Below are 20,772 nucleotides of genomic sequence, written 5' to 3' on the forward strand. Positions count from 1 at the left end.
CATTGTGTGGCATTTCCTAATCATAGAGTTTACTGCTTGTCTCTCCAGTTTCCTTTTGGATATGAGTGCACTCACATCATGTGAGTGGTTTAATAAAGTAACAGCAATCCATTTAAAATGAAGGATTTATTTATTGTTTAAAGAATACAGAGTGGAAAACCTTTACAGCTGAAAAAACAAAACCACACAGGGTTTTTCACAGGCATCTGGTTTTTCCTAACCCTTTCCGATGGGGGTTAGGATGAAGAGGCTCAGAATAAGGACAACAGCTCAGAATTTCATCTCTGCTATAACTGTTTCCTTCACTGGCAAATAATAACCAGCCACAATCCTAAAAACACAACAGCAGAATAAAGATAGTGGCAAGAAATCATCCCTGAGCAGGAAAGCAGTCCCTATTACTTGAACAGAGACAGGACACAACCTATTATAATAGCTGCCGCGAGGTAGGCACTTAAATTCACTGTGGCCAGTCTGAGCCCTTGGTAAAAATGATTTGATTTGTTCTATGTTTTAGGAAATATTTAAAGCAAGCAGAAGAATGGAAAGCTAAAACATATGCAAATTAGCTGTATGGCCTTTAGGCTACACTGTCTTTGGCACGCATGGCTAAATCATCTGAAGGCACCCTAGAACAGAGCAATGTACGTAACTGTCAAATTAAAACAGAGAAGCAAAGTGTCCTAGTTGAGTTGGGTCTTTAGGTCTACTATTTTTTTTTTTATATTCCATCCTTTTCTACATGACTACAAACTTCAAATGTAATTAGTAAAAATGGCTCAGAGAAACATAAAAACGATTCAACATAGGGCAATGAAACAAACAGAAACATGAAATTTCATGCAGTCTTCGGTCTGCATGGGGAATCCAAGGTTTGTGTGCCAGGCTGAAGGCTCCCCTCACTTCTCCAGAAAGTACTTCAGTTTTTTCTGTAGGTAAGAGAGCTGTAGGGAGAGAGGCAGAAAAACATGAAATAGTCATCTGAAATCCTAAGTTCCATTATTTGATCTAGAATTTACTTACATGTAACTTTACTAACAATTGTCACCCCAATAAACTTTAATTTTAAGAAGAGAGTTTACTTATATGAACCAAAAAGAAATACTGTAATTTGGCATTTATAGGGTAATCTTAGTCTTGTGATATTCCAAAGAACAGTGCCACAGTCAAGAATGCATACACAATACTGTGGGCATGATACTGTCCTTTATTATGCCAAACTTATAAAAGGAAGCTTTAAAATTGAATATGCTGAAAAAATTAAATAGGCTTGCTGTTAAGAATTTGTACTTCTGGAAAGAGTGTACAGAGGTCACAGCTCAGTGTGGGGGCAATGGAGAGGAGGTCACTGTAGCTATAGTCTAAGAGTCAGAGATAAGGCAGTTGGGAGAACCTCTTGTCTCATTGAACACACTTGGTCTTATACCAGGTCTTAGCTGCTGCTTGTTGCCACATTTATGAGACAATTAGAAACCGGTTCAGAGTCCTGACCAATCAGGAGCCTGACAATGTTCTACTTATCCTGATGTCAGAAGCTCTGAACCTTTTGTGGTGTAGGGTTTAATTTTTGTTTGTTTGTTTTACTTGAAATGGCAAAGTGATCGATAACACTCAGAGAGGCATATACTGTGTTTAGGACAAAGATGGTTTTTGAGTATTATTCAATTTACATCGCTCCATACCAGTGTGGATTTTCATTCTGTGAAATGAAAAGAATGGAGCATTACAAAATGATCCTATGCTGCACGCCACCTACCAGAACTGCTATAATTGCCACCTGCAGTAACTTAGAGGATCTTTTCACTCGGATGCTGACCATAATTATAACCACTGACTGCTCCAGTTCTTTCTCATTTGTGGGCTGTTTCTCCTCCCACCACCCTCTAAAGGGAGCTTTTCCCCTAGCTTCAGATTTCTTGTTGACCAGTCAAGCTGGCTAACTCATCTATCCCCACAGTTTCAGTGACCATCTCTATGCATGGGCCACTCTCCAATCTCCCATTTTCAAATGCTTCCAAGTCAACATGCTTCTGAATCAACTCATCACCTTCTCCATCCCTCACCCCAATATTCCTCTTCCTGTTGCCTTCATTTCTGTTAGTGACATACCATTTTCTAGTTACCCAGACTTTAGACTCCTCTTTGTTCCCCCTTTTTGTCCTGTAAATCCAATCAGTTGCTGAGTTCCGATTCCTTCTATCACTGGCATCTTTCCTCTAATCTTTGCCCACTCTAATTTCTCCTACATACTGCTGCCAGAGAAATCTTCCTGAGTTACTCCCCCAAGTAAGAAAAAAAAAAAAAGGCTTTGATGGTTCATTATGACCTACATCAAAAATCTAAACTCTTTAGCCTGGCATCACCACCTCTGAGCCATTGTGCATACTACTTTCTACATAAAATGCCCTCCTTTCCCTATCCCCTTATTAAAACCCTACCCACAGGGCCGGCCCAGTGGCTCAGGCTGTTGGAGCTCCATGCTCCTAACTCCGAAGGCTGCCGGTTCGATTCCCACATGGGCCAGTGGGCTCTCAACCACAAGGTTGCCAGTTCAATTCCTCGAGTCCCGCAAGGGATGGTTGGCAGTGCCCCCTGCAACTAAGATTGAACACGGCACCTTGAGCTGAGCTGCCACTGAGCTCCTGGATGGCTCAGTTGGTTGGAGCGCATCCTCTCAACCACAAGGTTGCCAGTTCGATTCCTCAACTCCTGCAAGGGATGGTGGGCTGCGCCCCCTGCAACTAGAAAATGGCAACTGGACCTGGAGCTGGACTGCATCCTCCACAACTAAGACTGAAAGGACAACAACATGACTTGGAGAAAAGTCCTGGAAGTACACACTGTTCCCCAATAAAGTCCTGTTCCCCTTCCCCAATAAAATCTTTAAAAAAAACACCTCTACCCACCTTTTGAGGCCCCAAACACCATCTCTCCATGAAGTCTTCCCTAATTCTCATGGACAAAAGTGAGCTCTCATTCCTTTAAATTCCTATCCCTTTCATAAATTTCTCCCCAACTGGAGGCAGAAACTGTTGTAAGCATTTTGTAGCTCCCTGCAGTACCTAGCTTAAAGTAGCACTCAATAAATATACATTGGGTAAGTGAGCTAATGTAAAGGGCTCTGAGTGAATAAACTTTACGACTATCTTTCTATGTCGAAAATAAAATTCCCCGATACTAACTACTTGCATTGATGGAAACAAAGATGTTTAGTGGGCGCTAAAGTGATCTTGACCGTTCACATGACTGTTTATAAGCAGTACTTGGATAAGTGATTTGCCGAGGGGAAGGGAATATACAGAACATAAGAATTCCCCTGGCCTTGTTGGATGGGGATGGGGATGGGGATGGGGATGGGGATGGAGATGGGGATGGGGATGGGGATGGGGATGGGGATGGGGATGGGGATGGGGATGGGGATGGGGATGGGGATGGAGATGGGGATGGGGATGGGGATGGCATCATCTCTACCTTAAGAGACCATGCTAAGCCCATCTTCCTAATTCGAACTCCAGTCTTTTAAAATTGTTACCCTCAACAGTATAAGGTTAGAGTCAGCATACATTTTCTATACAGCTACTTGACCTTCACTTATCACATACTTCCCTTTTCTCTTTTCAGTCTGTTCACTCTCTTGTGGCTTTAAATAATATAGTCGTTCAAGTTAGATATCTGGCACATATTCTTAATACTTCCTTCTCCTTCAACACCCAGTAATTTACCCAATTCCCATCAAGTCTACCTTTAAAATGCATTCTCTCATATATTAATGTTCATAGCAGCATTATTCATGATAGCCAGAATGTGGAAACAACCCAAATGTCTATCAATGGATGAATGGATAAACAAAATGTGGTATATCCTTACAAAGAAATATTATTCAGCCATCAAATAAAGTACTGATACATGCCACAACATGGATTAACCTTGAAAACATTCTAAGTGAAATAAATCAGACACAAAAGACTATATGTTTCCTTTTATATAAACTATCCAGAGTAGGCAAAGTAGACTAGTAGAAAGTAGATTAGTGGTTGCCTAGGGGTGGGGAGTAAGGGTGATTAAGAAGAAATAGGAAGTGAATGCTAATGGGTACAGGTTTCTTTTGGGGATAATGAAAATGTTCTAAAAGTGATTGTGGTAATGGTTGCACAATTCTGTGACTATACTAAAAGCCATTGAACTGTACAATTTAAGTGGTGAATTGTATGGTGCGTGAATTATATTTCAATAAAGCTGTTATAAAACATTTTTATTGATATATATATATATATATATACATATACATATACACATACACACATATATATATATATATATATATATATATATATATTATATATATATATATTCGTTCTGGCTCCACTGCCACCACCTTAGTCCAAGTGACCATCTCCTCTTATTAGATTACCACACAGACTCCTAACTGGCTTCCCTGCTTCTAGTCCTGCCCTCCTACAATCCATTCTCCAGATAAGAATCAGAGTGATCTTTAAGTTAATGTGAGTCTCTTGCTTAAAACTCATCAAGGGTTTCCAATTGTACTTAAGACTAAAACCCATCCTCCTTACCATGGCCTGCAAAGAACCATACAGTATGGCCTCTGCCTACTTCTCCAACCTTATGTTGTTACTCTCTTCCTTGCTTTAAATACTCCAGAGGTCCTCAAAGAGGTCAAGTTTTTTCCCAATGTGGGACCTGGCATATGCTCCATCCAAGAAGCTCTTCATCCCCTCTTTGCCTGGACTTACACTTCTTTCTCAACCTAAACATAACTTCCTCAGAAAGGCTGATCATGACCCCCCCACAGTTGAATTCAGGACTCTATTCAAGTAACACCAGTGACTTTTTCTCCTTCATAGCACTTCTTTACGATTAGCACCTTTAAATTTGTATGATAATTTGTTTACAGTCAATCTTCTCTGCTAGACTGTTAGCTCCATGAGGACAAGTATTGTATCTGTCTTATGTCTTATTCAACACTGTATGTACATCCAAGGCTTTTGACATAGTAGGCATTCAATATCTGTTAAATGAGTGAATTTTCACAAAGTTTGTTGCAACCTGCTACCCTCATTTAGAAGAGTTGGCCACTACCATTCCTGTAAAGAACAGCCAGAAATGAGATTGAGGGTAGGGTGGGGTATTCTTTGTATCAAAGGTTTTCTGGTTGATTTGATAACATACTTCTTACCTGTTTATCTTTTTGTTTTTCCTGTAACTTAAGCCGCTCCAGCACAGAATGTAAATGATTCTGGAAAACAAATTGTATAAATGATGAATGCTGAGCCTCAAAAAAATTAAAGAGCCAGGAGAGACAAAGAGTTTAGCAAGCAATTTGATAAGTAAGAAAACTGTCAGTTGTAACAAAAGAGCACTCTTTTTAAAGGACTTAGTGTATAAAAACAGCACCCACTAACTACAAGACCACTGATTTGATTTTATATACCCTACACAGCATTTTTTTTCTTGTCCTAAAATAAATGGTTGGGATGCCTTTTTCTAGTTTAGCACAAATCCTTTGACTGTGGTGGACTATTTAAAAAGCTGGCTTGGAATTTTGTGCTGACTCCTTCATTTCCCTGCACTAGCGCAGAAGATTACTATCCCTAACTAGTACTGCATGCAACAACAATCATAGATGTGTGCCCACATCCATTATCTCACTTGGTTATTCTAAAAAACAACACTTTTAATAGGTATAGTTTCATGTCAACTTGCTCTTCTTCGATGACTACAGCTTTACAAAAAATGAAATCTGGCAAGGAATTCTCCAGATGCTTCAGAATTTCCTTCACTATAAAGGGAAAAGCAAACATGGAGTAAACAATTTTCCTTTTGTTGAAATGTGTGTTAATAAAATGTGTATTTATAAAAATAAAGCAAGATATTTATTCTTGTTCAAGCATGCATCATAAAATTTAAAAATAAATTTAATTAATTCTCTTTCACTACAATGAATATATTTTGGCACAAACAACAGGGTTCAATCTATGCCCTACCATTTACTGTGGTCCTTGGCAAGTTACTTAACCTCTCTGAATTTCAATTCCTTATCTATAAAATGGGAATAGTGACCATACCTATATTACAGGGATATGAGGATGAAATGAGATGATACATGTAAAATGCTCAGCTCTTTATGTGCCTTTCACATAGGAAATGCTCGATACTGGCAACAATTATCTCAAGTCTCCTGATCCTTTCCCCAAAACTGCTTATATGAGATGATCAAAATTACTCAGCTAAAAGGAAATACGCCTATTAGTAGGGGTTTCTAAGAAGTTGTTTAGGTTCATGAATGAACAAGAATGCTGCACAGAGATGACATGAGTGGAAACACAAAGATGGAATTTTGAAAGTAAGATACCAAGATATCTTTATACCAGCCAACAAGAATTTACCTTAAGTGTCAGGTTTTCCACTTTCTTGATGAGATCTTTCTGTCTTTGTTCTTTGCACCGAACCTGTTGGAGCTTTTTCTCAAAGTAATGAATCTGCTTCTGAATTTCCATGACTAATAAAGATAGACAGAAACTTTATGTATCTAAACATAGCCTAAACTTAGCAGATAGAGTTTCAAATCAACTAAAAGTCCACTACACATCTAAGCAATAACTTCTCAAACTTAACCTTGCATCTAAAGTGTGTTTAAAGCCAATCTTTAGCACTGCCACATACTCTCTCCCACCTTTTGTTTTTTCTTCTAACTTACCTATTGAACTGGCTCCTTCCTTTGATTCATACTGGCTAAATTCAACTAACTTGGCCTGTAGCTCCCTTTGCAGATTCTCTTCATGACCTTCTTCCTCTTCATCCTCGTAATCATAATCATCCACTTCATCGTCGTCGTCGTCATCCTCATCATCCTCATCATCCTCATCATCACTGTTACTGGTGGACTGACTGCACTTCTCCCGAAACATACCATATTCTATTGGTTTTAAGCAAGAAGAAGATGAAACTAACTGCAACTTTTCAAATGACTCCCACTCCAGCTGCAATTACATCCCTTCCCCTCAAGTTTCCTAGGCAACCAATGAATTTTATAAATAATTTGTCTCATAGGAAGATTATTCCCTTCAAAAAGCAAGGACAGGAAATGCAAAACACTGTAATAACGTTCATTCAAGTACTCAATGATCAAGATATTTAGAGAATCTAAGGGCCCATAGGAATTTAGACTACCAGGGATTGATGGGATATTAGAACCCCAATCTAAAACCCCTAAAGTACTGAGGGACCAATAAGAGGAAAAGAGGGGCAAAGGCATCCTTTTTCTGTGATTAGCCTGTGAGTCTATGGAGAATGGTCTTAAACACAGTCAACACCTTCCCTCTCTGAAGCTCCTGCTTTGCCTTTATTAATGTACCTGATGAGCTATGACCTTGCTCATAGTTACTCATGCCTGGGGATATCTCAAAGCTTGGAATGAAGCCTTGACTTTCTATCTCCTTGGTTTCACCTTCAATAATGACTTCCCATCCTGAAAGAAGAGGCAGTCAAGGAAAAAGCAGAAAGGAAAAGGCGCCATTGAAAAGAAAGAGGATCTCTGGTTGAAAGTGCTATTTAATTTAGTCCAAATTCAGGCCATTCGTATCTGGATTTCTAGTATGGAGAAGTGCCTTATATTGCATTACACAAGTAAATAAATTTCTATTACATAAATTTACTGTTCCTAGCTAGAAAGTAACATTTGCAAAAGTCTTAAGTTCTACACATTAAAATTGGCACACAAATACCAGAAGTAAGGGCTTGTCAGTAAGTGCATATGGGGTGGGACACACTACACAGAACATATTTAGTACAAAAGGATACGGGCACTGACAGCTTCAGTATCTGAACATAGCAGTCTTTTCACTTCTTTTTCTACATCAGGAGAGTCAATGTACTGAACCAGAGGAGGGGAAGGGAGAATACCAGTAATCTCATTTAACACTCTCTGTTTTGCAGGACTGTCCTTTTCCTGCACACAAATGAATTCAAATAATTAGCCCTCTTTAATATATCCATCCAGCCAAATTTATACTTTAAGTGATGCTATTTATGAAGGAATCTTTGACTGGGATCTAGATTTTTGTACAGTAAGCTTATTTTCCCCCAAAATTACTTGCGACATTTAATCTTTTCAATCTGCAACTCTGTGTTAAAGACCTCTCTCTGAGGTGCAACCTTTAGGCCTCAGTTATTAATTATTTGCCGTGACCCACATTGGAAAAGAACTATAACTCCTTATTTATTTTTTAGAAGTAATTTGGCTTAAAAATCCAACTTCCCAGATTCCACTTCCCCACATCTTTATTATTAGAGATTTTCCTATAAAAACTGGGTCTTAGCTACATGTCCTCCCTTAAATCCAGTTTTAGACAATTATCTCCACAGCAACCGATTCGTCATGCCACAAATAGAAGACAGAACTTTGAGGGGGAATAAGCAATTGCAAACAACTGCTGGTAAAAGTGAACCCTTTTAAGAAATGGCTTCCAAGAAATGTTTTTTTAAGTAAATATCAGAGGAAAAAAGCAGATTAGAATACACAGGGTCACTGGCCAAATTGTATCTTTTCCTCTATGAGTTGTCAGACATTAAACAATGAATTCATTTTTCAGTGAATCAAATTCAGTGTATGTGTATGAGAGTGGGGGTTAGAGGTGAGAAGGAAGGCTTGAAAATAACCTTTATGATTTCTTTGTTTTGTTTGCAATTAATGAGCTATGAAATAAAACACTCTAAGGTCAAACAATAAAGTCATATTATGACTGCTCTACCTCAGTAAAGCTGACTTCTTCCACTTGTTTGAAATCAACCAGCTATGAAATAAAACATAATAAACAATAAGGTTATAGCATGATTTTCCTACTTCACTAAAGCTTAAAGAATTCTAAAACTATTCTTAACCTAGGTTTACATTTAGTAGGCACTCAATGAATGCTGTTGACTGACAATATAAAAGCCAAGGCAACCATGTTCATAGATTGAAAGACTCAACATAGTAAAGATGTCACTTCTCCCCAAATTAATCTCTACGTTTAATACAATTCCTATAAAAATCCCAACACATTTTCTATAGACATAGACAAACTTATTCTAAAGTTTCTATGAAAAGGTACAAGCTCCACAATAGTTTAAAAAATCTTGACAAAGAAAAATAAAGTGAGAACAGTTTTCTTTATTTCAAGACTTACTATATAGCTACATTGTGATATCAGTGGAGGGAGCAACACATAGATTAATGGAACACAACAGGGAACCCAGAAAAAGACTCACACAAATATGCCCAACCGGTTTCTGACAAAGGTACAAAAACAATACAATTGAAGGACAGCCTTTTTTTTCTTTTCTTTTCTTTTCTTTTTTTTTTTTTTTTTTTTAACAAATGGAACTGGAGCAATTGGACAAGACAAAAAAAAATGACCTTGAACTAAACCCACCTTTTACAAAAATTAACTCAAAAATGGATTGCAGGATTAAATGTAAAATGTAAAACTTTTAGAAAATAAGAAATAGGTAAAAATCTTCATGATCAGGGCTAGGCAAAGAGTTCATAAAAGTGACACAAAGTGCAAGATCCTTAAAAGGAAAAATCAAGAAACTGGATCTCATCAAACAAAAAACTTTTGCTCTTTGAAATACTCTGTGAAGAAAATGAAAGGACCAGCTACAGACTGGGAGAAAATATTTGCAAAGCAGATAGCTGACAAAGGACTAGTATTCAGAAAATAAAAAAGAACTCTCAAAACTCAACAATTTAAAAAAAATCCATTTACAAAATGGGCGAAAGGCATGAACAGACATTCCACTGAGTGGTTATACATATGGCAAATGAGAGAGCACATGAGAGGATATTTAACATCATTAGCCATCAGGGAAATGCAAATTAATACTGCAATGAGATCACTACACATCTGTCAGAATGGGTAAAGTAAAAAATAGCAACAACACCTAATGCTGGAGAGAATATAGAGAAATTGGATCACACATACATTGCTGGTGAGAATGTAAAATGGTACAGCCACTCTGCAAAACAGTCTGGTCGCTTCTTATAAAACTAAACATGCAATTACCATATGACCCAGCAATCGCACTCCTGGGCATTTATCCCAAATAAATGAATACTTAGGTTCACACAAAAACCTGCTCACAGCTTTGTTTAAAATAGTCAAAAAATGGAAACAACCCAGAGGTCTTCCAACAGGTGAATGGATAAACAAACTGTGGTACATTTATACCATGAAATACTACTCAGCAATAAAAGGGTATGAACTATTGATATGTGCAACAACTTACACAGATCCTAAGGAAATTATGCTGAAAAAAGCCAGTCTCAAATGTTATACATTGTATAATTCCATTTATATGACATCCTCAAAATGGCAAAATTAGAGAAATGGAGAACATGTTAGTGATTGCCAGGGTTCTGGGGCTGTAGGATAGGTGGGAAGTGAGTGTGGCTGTAAAAGGGCAAGATGAGGAATCCTTGTGGTAACAGAACTGTTTAGTATCTTTACTATCTAGGTGAATACACTTACACATGGGATAAAACTGCAAAGAGCTAAGCACACACACACAGGAGTACAAGTAAAACTGGAGAAATCTGAATAAGATTGGTGAATTGTTGTTGCAATCCTTTTCATCTTTTCTTATGGCAGAATAGTATCCCAATGTGTATATACACCAGATCCTGAGATTATTATACTAAGCGAAATAAGTCAGACAGAAAAAGTCGAGAACCATATGACTTCACTCATATGTGGGATATAAAACTGAAAGCAACAAAGGAACAAGACAAACAAATGAAGAAACAAAAACTCACAGACACAGACAATAGCTTAGGGGTTACCAGACGGGAGAGGGGGGAGGGAGGTGGTAGGACAGGGTAAACGGGATCAAATATATGGTGATAGAAAGAGAACTGACTCTGGGTGGTGAACACACAATGTGATATATAGATGATGTGTTACACAATTGTACACCTGAAACCTATGTAACTTTACTAACCATTGTTACCCCCAATAAACTTTGATTAAAAAAAAAAAGATTGGTGAATTGTAATAAAGTCAATTTCCTGTTTGTGATACTGTACTATAATTTTGCAAAAAATTACAATGGGAAAAACTGGGTAAAGGGTACATGGTATCTCTTTTATTTCTTACAACTGTATGTGAATCTACAATTATTTTAAACTGAAAAGTTTAATTAAAAAAAGAAGAAGCTAAGCCACAGTGCTCGTGTAGCTTGCCCAAGGTTCCACAAGTCTGAGGTAAGGTTAGGAATATAACCACAATTCCCAATTCTCAGGTTTTGGATGAGTTCACTTTAAAGCTAGATCTTGCAATTGAAAACTAAAAGTATTAGCAGAAGTTTCAAATTCAAGACACATCCAGATCCCTAAAGGACTAGAGTATAATCTCAAGGAGCAGATCTGTTTTCCTTTACTATATATTCCCAATTGCTAACCACAGTGCCTAGCATTTAGCTCACACTCAATAAACATTTACTGGACATATATATGAATGAACAAATTAATCCCCAACTGACTGTCTCCCTTTCCCCCCACTCATAATCATTTTCCAATCCACCCAGTAGACAAACAACTAGTATACAACTAACCTTTTTTGTTGTTTTGCGGAACCTTTTCTTTCTGACATTCTTAAGTGGTGGAGTAACTAAAATAAATTCAACATGGTGAAACATATGTAAGACTGATGGTAGTCACATATCTATCTGAATTTGATAAGGAGAAAGGTCATGTTATAAACTACTGGCTCATGACATGACTCATTCCTTTAAGAGTGTCTGGATGCCTAATGAACCAAACACCTAAGTGTGGCTCACAAGTAATTAGGATTCAGCAGATAAATGTAGTTAGCCAGAATAAGCAAGGGGCCAGTGACTTACTGCCATGCTTCCAGGCATATTTTTTCAGTCTCTCCTTTTTATTTTTCCCCATTACTTTAAGATCAGCAGAAGCAACTGGTTCTTCCAGAGAAGAGTGGGGATCACCATCAGTGGTGCATACAAGCATCTACATTTAACAAAGACAAACAAGTTGACTATGGCCACAAATCTTGAGTTAGTAATGAATCGTGATCATTCTTACCACCAGAAATCCAGGAGCATAGAAGTAAGGAGAGTATTACTTAGCATTTGCAGAAAACCAAGTATTACATACATTCATATTCATTCTCTCTCTCTCTCTCTCTCTCTCTCTCTCTCTCTCTCGGCAGCACTGTATGTGGACTCTGAGTGTTTTTTGTTGTTGTTGTTGTTGTTGTTGTTTTTGTTTTAGCTTGAGTGCTTACTACTGCAAAAGGAATATGTTGAAAACAAATAAATCTTAGCATTTTGATTTTTAAAGGAAACAAGAAGTCAACAGTAGAGATGGTGAATAAGAACCAGTGTAAACCTCCACCGTTAACAGCACACTGCTTTAACAGAATGTTCAGAAGAAAATCCCAGATGCTCATAGTGTTCAAATAATTCAAGTCACTATAAATGGCAAAAAGGAGGCTCTAAAAGCTATTTGGATAAAGTAGTGAAAAGTTATGGATCAAACACCAAACCAGAACACGCCATTGTATTCCTGTGCAATTGAGTTCGAAATTAGAAGTGACAGGCAGCCATTCACCAAGAGGAAAGGAACACTGAAAGGAAGAGAAAAGGAGGGAAAAAGGGATTCATGCAAGGATGTGAAGGTTAAGAAAGGTTAAGAAAACTCATCCATACCTGGGAAATATCTGCCATTTTATAAAACATTTTGTTATCAAGAGTTTTCAGGCTTCCAATAACGCAAGGCAAGTCAACCAGCTTAGCATTTAGTGAGACATCTTCCACCTCAACAATCGCATGACGTTTGTCAGCTGAAGAGAAGCAGGAAAGATCAAAGTTGAAATCTTCCCAATGTACTCTTAATCCTACTAGGGTTTGAATAATGTAGACTTGTGTGGGACAGATTAGCCTTTCAGTGAAATCTACTAATTCTCATAATGCTAGAATTGTGCACACCAGTAGTAACTCCCCAGAGAAAAGAAGGCAGAGTACATGGAGCTCTTTTTCCCCCCAGTTTATGTCACTTGATTTCCTGGTAAAGATTGTGAACTAAATGTGGATAAAATGGTAAATGATTCACTCTCATACTGAAAGGCAAATTTCATTTATTCAACCCCGTTCATGTTTACACCATAAGAAGCATCCAATTGTGTTATTGTACACAGACGTTTTCAAAGGGTCAGGTGAGGGAAGGGTTGATCCTAGAATGGTGCTAATAAGTCTCAAGTTATAACCTCTAGTTGGCTTTACAAAGATAAAATTCTACACAATAGCCATATACTGGAACACACACACACACACACACACACACACACACAGAGGGTGCCCCAAAAAGGTATATACATTTTAAGAAAGGAAAAAACTGTATTAAAATTGTAATACTCAATATATACTGATAACAAAAAATGAATATAAGTCACGTTTGACTTCTACAATTACAAGAGGTGCTCATAGTGTTTATCATCAGCGCAACTTTAATACAGTTTTTTCCTTTCTTAAAATGTGTATACATTTTTTGGCACCTTCTGGTGTGTGTGTGTGTGTGTGCCCATATCTACACATATATATGTAAATATATACACATATATACATATATGTGATCAAAAATATGGTGATTGGTGAATGTTTAAATCTTTTTAATTATTATAGTAAAAGACACATTGCCATTAATCACCCTCAAAATACTCCCCCTTGCTTCAAACACACTTATCCCATTGTACTTCCCACTTTCTGAAGCAGTTCTGGAAGTCCTCTTTGGTGTCTCTAGTTGCGCTCTCGTGGCTGCCTCGATGTCCTGAATCAATTCAAAACGTTTACCTTTCATGGTCATTTTGACTTTGGGGAAGAGCCAGAAGTCACATGGTGCCAGATCCATCTGGCAAAGAAGGTGGATGAGGACACACCATAATGTTTTTGACAGAAATTGCCATGCCAGAAGTGATGTGTGACACGGAGCCTTCCCATTGTGATAAAAAAACTACAGTGAATGCTGATGACAAGTGCCATCCAATGGAAAGAGAGGGATCTTCAAGATGGAAAGTGGCACATCAAACTTTAGTAACAGCATGTGTGACAAGTTTCAACTTGTTCAGTGCAGTCAGTCGGGTGTGAGCTATGGTTCAAAAAGGTGTGTTTTAAAGTGTGCTGTAAATCATCCTCCATCATGACAACGCTCTATGTCACACATAGCTTCTGGTATGGCAATTTCTGTCAAATAAAAACATTATGGTGTGTCCCCATCCACCTTATTCACTGGATCTGGCACTGTGCCACTTCTGGCTCTTCTCCAGAGTTGAAATGATTCAGGACATCGAGGCAGCCACAACAGCGCAACTAAAGACACTTACAAAAGAGGGCTTCCAGAACTGCTTCAGAAAGTGGCAAGAACAATGGGATAATTGTGTTCAAAGTGAGGGGGAGTATTTTAAGGAGGATAAATGGCAATGTGTCTTTTACTGTAACAATTTTTTTTACTTAAACATTCACCATATTGTTTGATCACACCTTGTGTGTGTGTATGTATGTGTATATACATATATATACAATATATATATATATATTATACTGACAAATCTGCATCCTGCCCCGATGTCTCAAACATAGATACCTTTTGAGGATTGAAGTGTAATCTTCTAATAGTAAATGAAAAAAAGAAAGGTGCCAAACCATGTTTGACATGACGTTTTTTGTGTAAATTAACTTTAAAAACAGATTATTTAAATGTTGGTATTATGCATAAAAGTTCTGTCTGTAAGGAAACAAAAGGAGAACGGTTATTATCAGTTACCTTTAGCACTGATGTTGGGGTACTGTAAAAAAGAGGTTCACTCCTCCTTTTGAACCTTACTGTTTTATTTGAATTTTCTAGCCATGAACTTGTATTACCCTTTTAAAAAAATGTCAATAAGGGCTACTTGAATGGTGAGATAATGGGCCATTTTTTATTTTCTTCTTTATATACTGTTCTGTATTTTAAAAACCTAATAAATTTGATTGAAACAAGAAAAAGATATATCACCTTTGTAAACAAAGAATAGTACATTCATTTGTTATTCCCCTGGATAGTCAGAAGCTTGTACGGAGGAAACAATCAGCAAATGCAAATCCCACAGTTGACCCCCAAATTCTTCCTACACACACTATGACAACTACCTCAAGTTATATAATATCTACTTCATTTCCTCTTAAAAAAAGAGATGGGAGTGACTTAAGCCTCTCTTAGAGTCCACCAAGACAGAGACCACATTTTATTCTTTGTCACATCCTTAGTATCAAGTATAGCACCTGGCACATAGCAATCTATTAATAAATTACTGTTCAGTGTATGTTGAATGGATATTAACTACTTACAAGATAAGTCAATTTTTAGCTTGTCTTTCATGGCAGCACGTCCGGAACGTATCATCTTCCTGACCGTAGAAGCATGTTCCTAAAAGGGAGGTAAATTGACAAATCGGAAGGATGAATTGTCTTTTAGAAGCTAATAGAATATATGTGTCAGAAACAGTCCTCCTTAAATAAAGCCTTAAACCTTCCAAACATTAGGAACAGTGCCATGTACCATGAGATACCATGCATTGTGAAAGTCAATTTAGGATGAGACTGATGCTAACCTCATTGTTGTCTTTTAGTAGCTACAGTTAATGCCTTCTCCCGGCTCTATATTCCTGCCTCACACTGCTGTCCTTCAGTTGTAGTTGCTAAGGAAATGCTTAGTTGCAGTTTACTGAGTATTAACCCTAATTGGAGAAATAGCTTTCTGAAGTCCATCCTTAATATAGCTTTCATAGACTAAATAACACTTGAATACAGGTCTCAATGGGGGAAGAGAACCTAACACAATATTGAGATGAGCTTCAAGAGCCTTGCATGGTGATGAATTTGCAGGACACAGTGCTGGTCCCTCTCACTGCCCCTTCTGAGGTGACAGAAAGGATTTTAGAAGAGTCTTATCTTGACTGTCCAGTGAACAGGCTGTTAGCGTCTGTGGTAAGTGACTGAAGCCATCATCATCACAGCTATTTGTCAGGAAATCAACCTACATGATAGGTGGTATGTACAAGACAAAAGAAGTGCTGCTAAAAGAGGATAGGGATGCTTAACAGAATATGATTCCTGGAAAACAAATGTTCTCAGTTTTTATAGCCTACCTTAAATAGAAATGCTACAGAATCCAAGCAGATCTAATACTTATGCACTGAAGATATTTGCTCTGAGATACAAAGGTTTCTTACCCGAGGCAGACGCAATATAAACTGGTTCTCCGGGTCAGCAGGAGGTTCATGCTGGCTTTTACTCATCTCTTGTTTTTGAGTTCATGAAAACAAAAACAAAACCAACAGAAAGTCACCAACACTCCTCTTGCTCCCTCTGCTGACCATTTCTGGTAGTACTGGTTAAATTATACACGATCTTGCCCATAACCTTTACTGGAATGGTGTGTGTACACTTCTGAAATACCTTAATTGACATAACTTTATTATTTCTAAAAGTCACTCTATCTCCCCTCCAATATGTGCATATTTTCCAAAATTAATCCAAATAAAATGAGAACAAATGAACTCAGAGCTGTTATGAAACATGATTCATTAGTCTTTTTAGTGATATTCTTAGGCTCTCAGGTAAAGGATTACATACAATTCACCAATACAGTGGGGGTTACGGAAGCAAACTATATATCTCTGCAGGGAAGAGTGCCAAAAAAAGGCCGAAATCAACCCCAAAACTACTGGCAGAAATGTTCTGATGATTAGAAGGAAACTAGAGCTTAATTTTCAATACTTCATTCACCTTAATAGATTGGTAGGAATTGAACAAGCTCATGTGAGAGCAGGCAGCTTTTTATGACTCTACAGCCAGCATAAAGAGCTCCGAGTTACCTTGGGGAAAATCCAGTTCTTATGGCTAGGGTATCTACATGAGTACACCTAACTTCATGGGACAGATGCATTCCTGAAGGGTGATAGGAAAGAATGTAAAATCCAATTTGATGTATTCATTACTAACACCTACTGCATGCATTCTATGTGAAGCTACTACATTGAGTGTGTTAGGTCTGTTATTTCATTTAATCCTCACAACCACCACTTATTTGAAATACCCCTAAAAGCTATTAAAGAGAATCCTAAGATGGATCCATATACCAGATGCCAAACAAATGTATACAAGTGGACACTTTGGTCAATGTTGCTCAAGCAGTAATTCGCCGTAATTAGAAGTATCTGGACACTGACGGTAACCACTTTGAGCACCTCTTGTCATTGCAAAAGTCAAATGTGACTTGTATTCACCTTTTGTTATCCATATATATTGAGTATTATAATTTTAACACAGTCTTTCTTTCTTAAAATGTGTACACAGTTTTTGGCACCCTCTGTATATATAAAATGCCACAGTAAAGTGAATAATCTCCTCCAAGTTAAACTTTATTTTTCACCTTATTTTCCATCTATTTGGGATATATCTGAAGTGGCTTGCATTTTGGGTTTTAAGGCCCACAGTTCTGAGGAGATTTGTTTTCTTCTCAACAGGGGAAAAAAGGCAATGTATATGTAACCTGACAAAGTTTTCTTATGTTCTAAGAACACGATATTATACACCAAGTTATAAAATCTTGTATTTTAAATTAATGTACAGCTCCTAATACTCTGTAAACTATTAACCTGGGCTCTGAGTTTTGAATTTGGATACCACTGAAACCTTTCGTAAAAAACACATACAAGTTAGTCTGAGACCTTATTATGGTGAAATCACTCACTAGTTATGATTTCAGTCCTTTAGTATGATGCCAGAAACTACCAGAAAGGCATAGAAAGCACAAGAGGTATCAGCAGTGGAAAAGCAGATATCCAGGATGAGAGAGAGTTAAAAAAAGAGAAAGGGAGAGATTATTTGTGATACTCATTTCTTCCTGCTTCATACAGTTACACAAACACACACACACACACACACACACACACACACACACACGAGATGCAAACATAAAGAGGAAAGTTAATTAAAATAAAGTAAATTAAATTAAAAATCTTGGGGCTGGGAATATTGCATAGCAGAACAAAGAGTAACAAATACTTAAGGTTGGAAGAAGAAATATAGATTATTTGAAGAACTAGCAGCTGAGCAAGATTTTATCAGATCAGTTGTAACTTTTAGATTTCTCAGCAGAACTAAAACTAGGGCATTTTGTTCATTTCAATGCCTTTCTCACAACTCCTCTCTTATAAAAGAAAGAATGTAAATATGGAAACTATTTCAGAGAAGGGAGACAACCCTGGTTGAAATCAGTTTTCAATACGTAAAAAAAAATTTTTACCTGCATTTTCCCAATGAACTGGTTGGTTGTATCATACTTAAGGCATTCTCATTTTGTTTTTTGTGTGTTTTTTTTTTTTTCCCCAGCAAGCACTCTTTGATCGCTAATTAAATGAACGGGACCGCTCTCCACCATTCACAACCACCTCGGCTCCATCTCGCGTCGGTGGAATTAGATTTGGAATTAGAATTATAGCTGGCTGGAAGGCGCCTAACAACATGCTCCAGGCAGCGCAAGTCAGCACCAGCCGAAAGGGGCATTTTCTTAACTTCATAGCCGCTGACGGCAATTTGGAGGCGATGACCACGCCATCCTCATCCCAGGAGCACCGAGCTTCCAAAGGCAAAGTCCAGCTCCTAAACTTTGATCACATTTCCCTGGAAAGCCAAGGGGTCCCAGCCTTCGCACCTCACAGTCCAGGCAGGCAAGGAAGAGCAGCACAGTGCGCAGGCTCAGGGCACTGACCTGAGAGCCCTCTGCCCGTCCCGGGCCGACTCACCTGCAACTCCGCCGACTCGCGCCGGCACCTGAAGGCCGCGCAGGGTGTGGGGGGACCCACCTCTCTGTCCCGGGTGTTCCGGGGGGGCGCGAGTGGGCTCCTGGTCCGCTGACCGTGGGGACCGCCGGCGGCGGCGGGCGGACAGCGCCGCGACAGGTAGAAGCCGCGCGCACCGCCCCTCCCCGCCTCGTCACGCCTCCGCGGCCGCCGGGCCCAGCGCACAGGCTGATAGGCTCGCGCGGCGGCCAGTTTGCCTCGTGCCGGAGTGGAAAGGCTCGAAGGGCCCTGAGCGAGACGGCGATACGATCGCTTGGGAACCTCGCAGAACAAAGCTTCGAAACAAATTCCCTTGACACAGGGCCAACCTTCAGGGGGGTGGCAACAGGACTTTTACCAGTACACGGTGATATTTGTAAAAGGGGTGCCCACATTCAATTGCTCCTCAAACCCGTTAGGTTGGACCGACTTGTTCCCAGGCAAGGCGACCTCACCTGGTGACAAATACGCCGCCGCTCAAACCCATTAAATAACTAGAATCCGCGCCCAAACTACTCTAACACATTAGCAGCTCCCTGTCCTCCACAGTCTTTACCTCACATCTTTTGGACAGGGACACAAGTTAAACCACTTATTTCTCCTAACGGGGATCGTGCCGTTCAAATAAACTTCTAGTAGTTCTCTTCTCCCAAAGAATATCTTTAACTTGTGTGTGTGGGAGAACATAAAGCCACTTACTTATCCCTTCCAGTAAGTTTCCCGGAGGAGATCTGGCAGCAACTTGGGCGCCTTGGTTGGCAGGAGTTCGGAGGCCTTCATTGCTGGCAGTTTGGGTGCCGGGATCATCAGCGGTTTCAGTTCCACAGTCTACAAGAATTTGAGGTTCTTCAAAACTCACTACTTTTGATGTTGAAGTTGTTGGTGCTGAATCTCTTTCTGATAGATCGAAGAGCCGTCCCTCAGGGTACTCCATGATCTACCTTGTTGAGGTCGTAAAATGGCTACCGGCTCAGTCACGTGACCTAAAAGGTTCCCGAACTTTCATAAAGTGATGTCAAAGGTATTCTCCTTAAAGACATAGGAAAAATATTAGACATTACGGGTGCCCGTTAGAGATTATAGCCGTGAAGTCTCTACTGCCTAACATTTATGTAAACTTAATTGTAAGGAATATTTTTAGAAAACTAATTATTGTACAATCATTTTTTTCTGGATAAGTGATTGTTTTTCATTCAGTGAAGCTAAACTATCAGAGCTTCAGATATAAACAAAATCTTTCGGTCCCTTTTAGAATGTGTCCACTGATCTTAAGTATTATGCTGTGGGGCTGGCTACATTGAGGGTGGTAATACAAATAGATCGATGGACTTCGGTTTTCATTTACTGTATAATATTCTTGAAGGCATTTATTACACCAAAATAATTCTTTAATAATAACTCAAAGAAAAAATTCCATTTTCAGTAGCTGAAATAACTGAGTAATTGTGTGTTTTTATTCATATGAACAATGTGAATTAGGAAATTAAATTTCCTTGTGATAGCTGCTAGGACACTTAGAACCCGTTTTGCAACCCACCTCTAACAACTGTAAACCTCATTGGTATATGTTGATATTTCTCTTATCTTAAATAACCAGTCTCTCCCAGATCCTACTTAGTTTGTTTTCAAGACTTTCCTATACCAGTTTTATTTAAAACACAAATAAGTATTTCTTTTTGTGTAATGGCAAATGGTTCAAATAATGCTGAGCATGAATCACGGATGAATACAAAGGCTTTAGATATGAAACAAAATTATTTTTTAAAAAAGCAAAAGAATAAGGTTATATACAAACAAGACCTGGAATCTATAAGCTGATTCCAAAAATGAAATGAGTAGAAAATCTGGGGTAAAACCAGAACATTCCACCCCTGCT

The 20,772-nt window shown here is 38.5% G+C and overlaps 1 protein-coding gene across 2 annotated transcripts; it reads right to left on the reverse strand.

Moving 5' to 3' along the window:
• Positions 1–310: 310 nt before the first annotated feature.
• TAF7L (TATA-box binding protein associated factor 7 like) lies at positions 311–19,936 on the reverse strand. Of its 2 annotated transcripts, XM_088794838.1 has the most exons (13): positions 19,596–19,936; positions 16,284–16,351; positions 15,400–15,478; positions 12,727–12,860; positions 11,899–12,025; positions 11,611–11,666; positions 8,769–8,810; positions 7,819–7,966; positions 7,373–7,486; positions 6,716–6,934; positions 6,405–6,517; positions 5,195–5,254; positions 311–944 (listed from the first exon to the last, which is right to left on the reverse strand). In XM_088794838.1, the coding sequence occupies exons 1-13, from the start codon at positions 19,828–19,830 to the stop codon at positions 900–902; spliced, it is 1,440 nt and encodes a 479-aa protein (XP_088650964.1). In that variant the 5' UTR covers positions 19,831–19,936; the 3' UTR covers positions 311–899. The 2 variants fall into 2 exon arrangements, with proteins under 2 accessions (XP_088650964.1, XP_074179887.1); XM_074323786.2 differs by lacking the exon at positions 19,596–19,936 and having other exon boundaries at positions 16,284–16,355.
• Positions 19,937–20,772: the final 836 nt, after the last annotated feature.

Source organism: Rhinolophus sinicus, chromosome 18 (assembly GCF_057876585.1).
Source record: "Rhinolophus sinicus isolate RSI-liver-muscle chromosome 18, RSI-T2T, whole genome shotgun sequence".
NCBI classification, from domain to species: domain Eukaryota; kingdom Metazoa; phylum Chordata; class Mammalia; order Chiroptera; family Rhinolophidae; genus Rhinolophus; species Rhinolophus sinicus.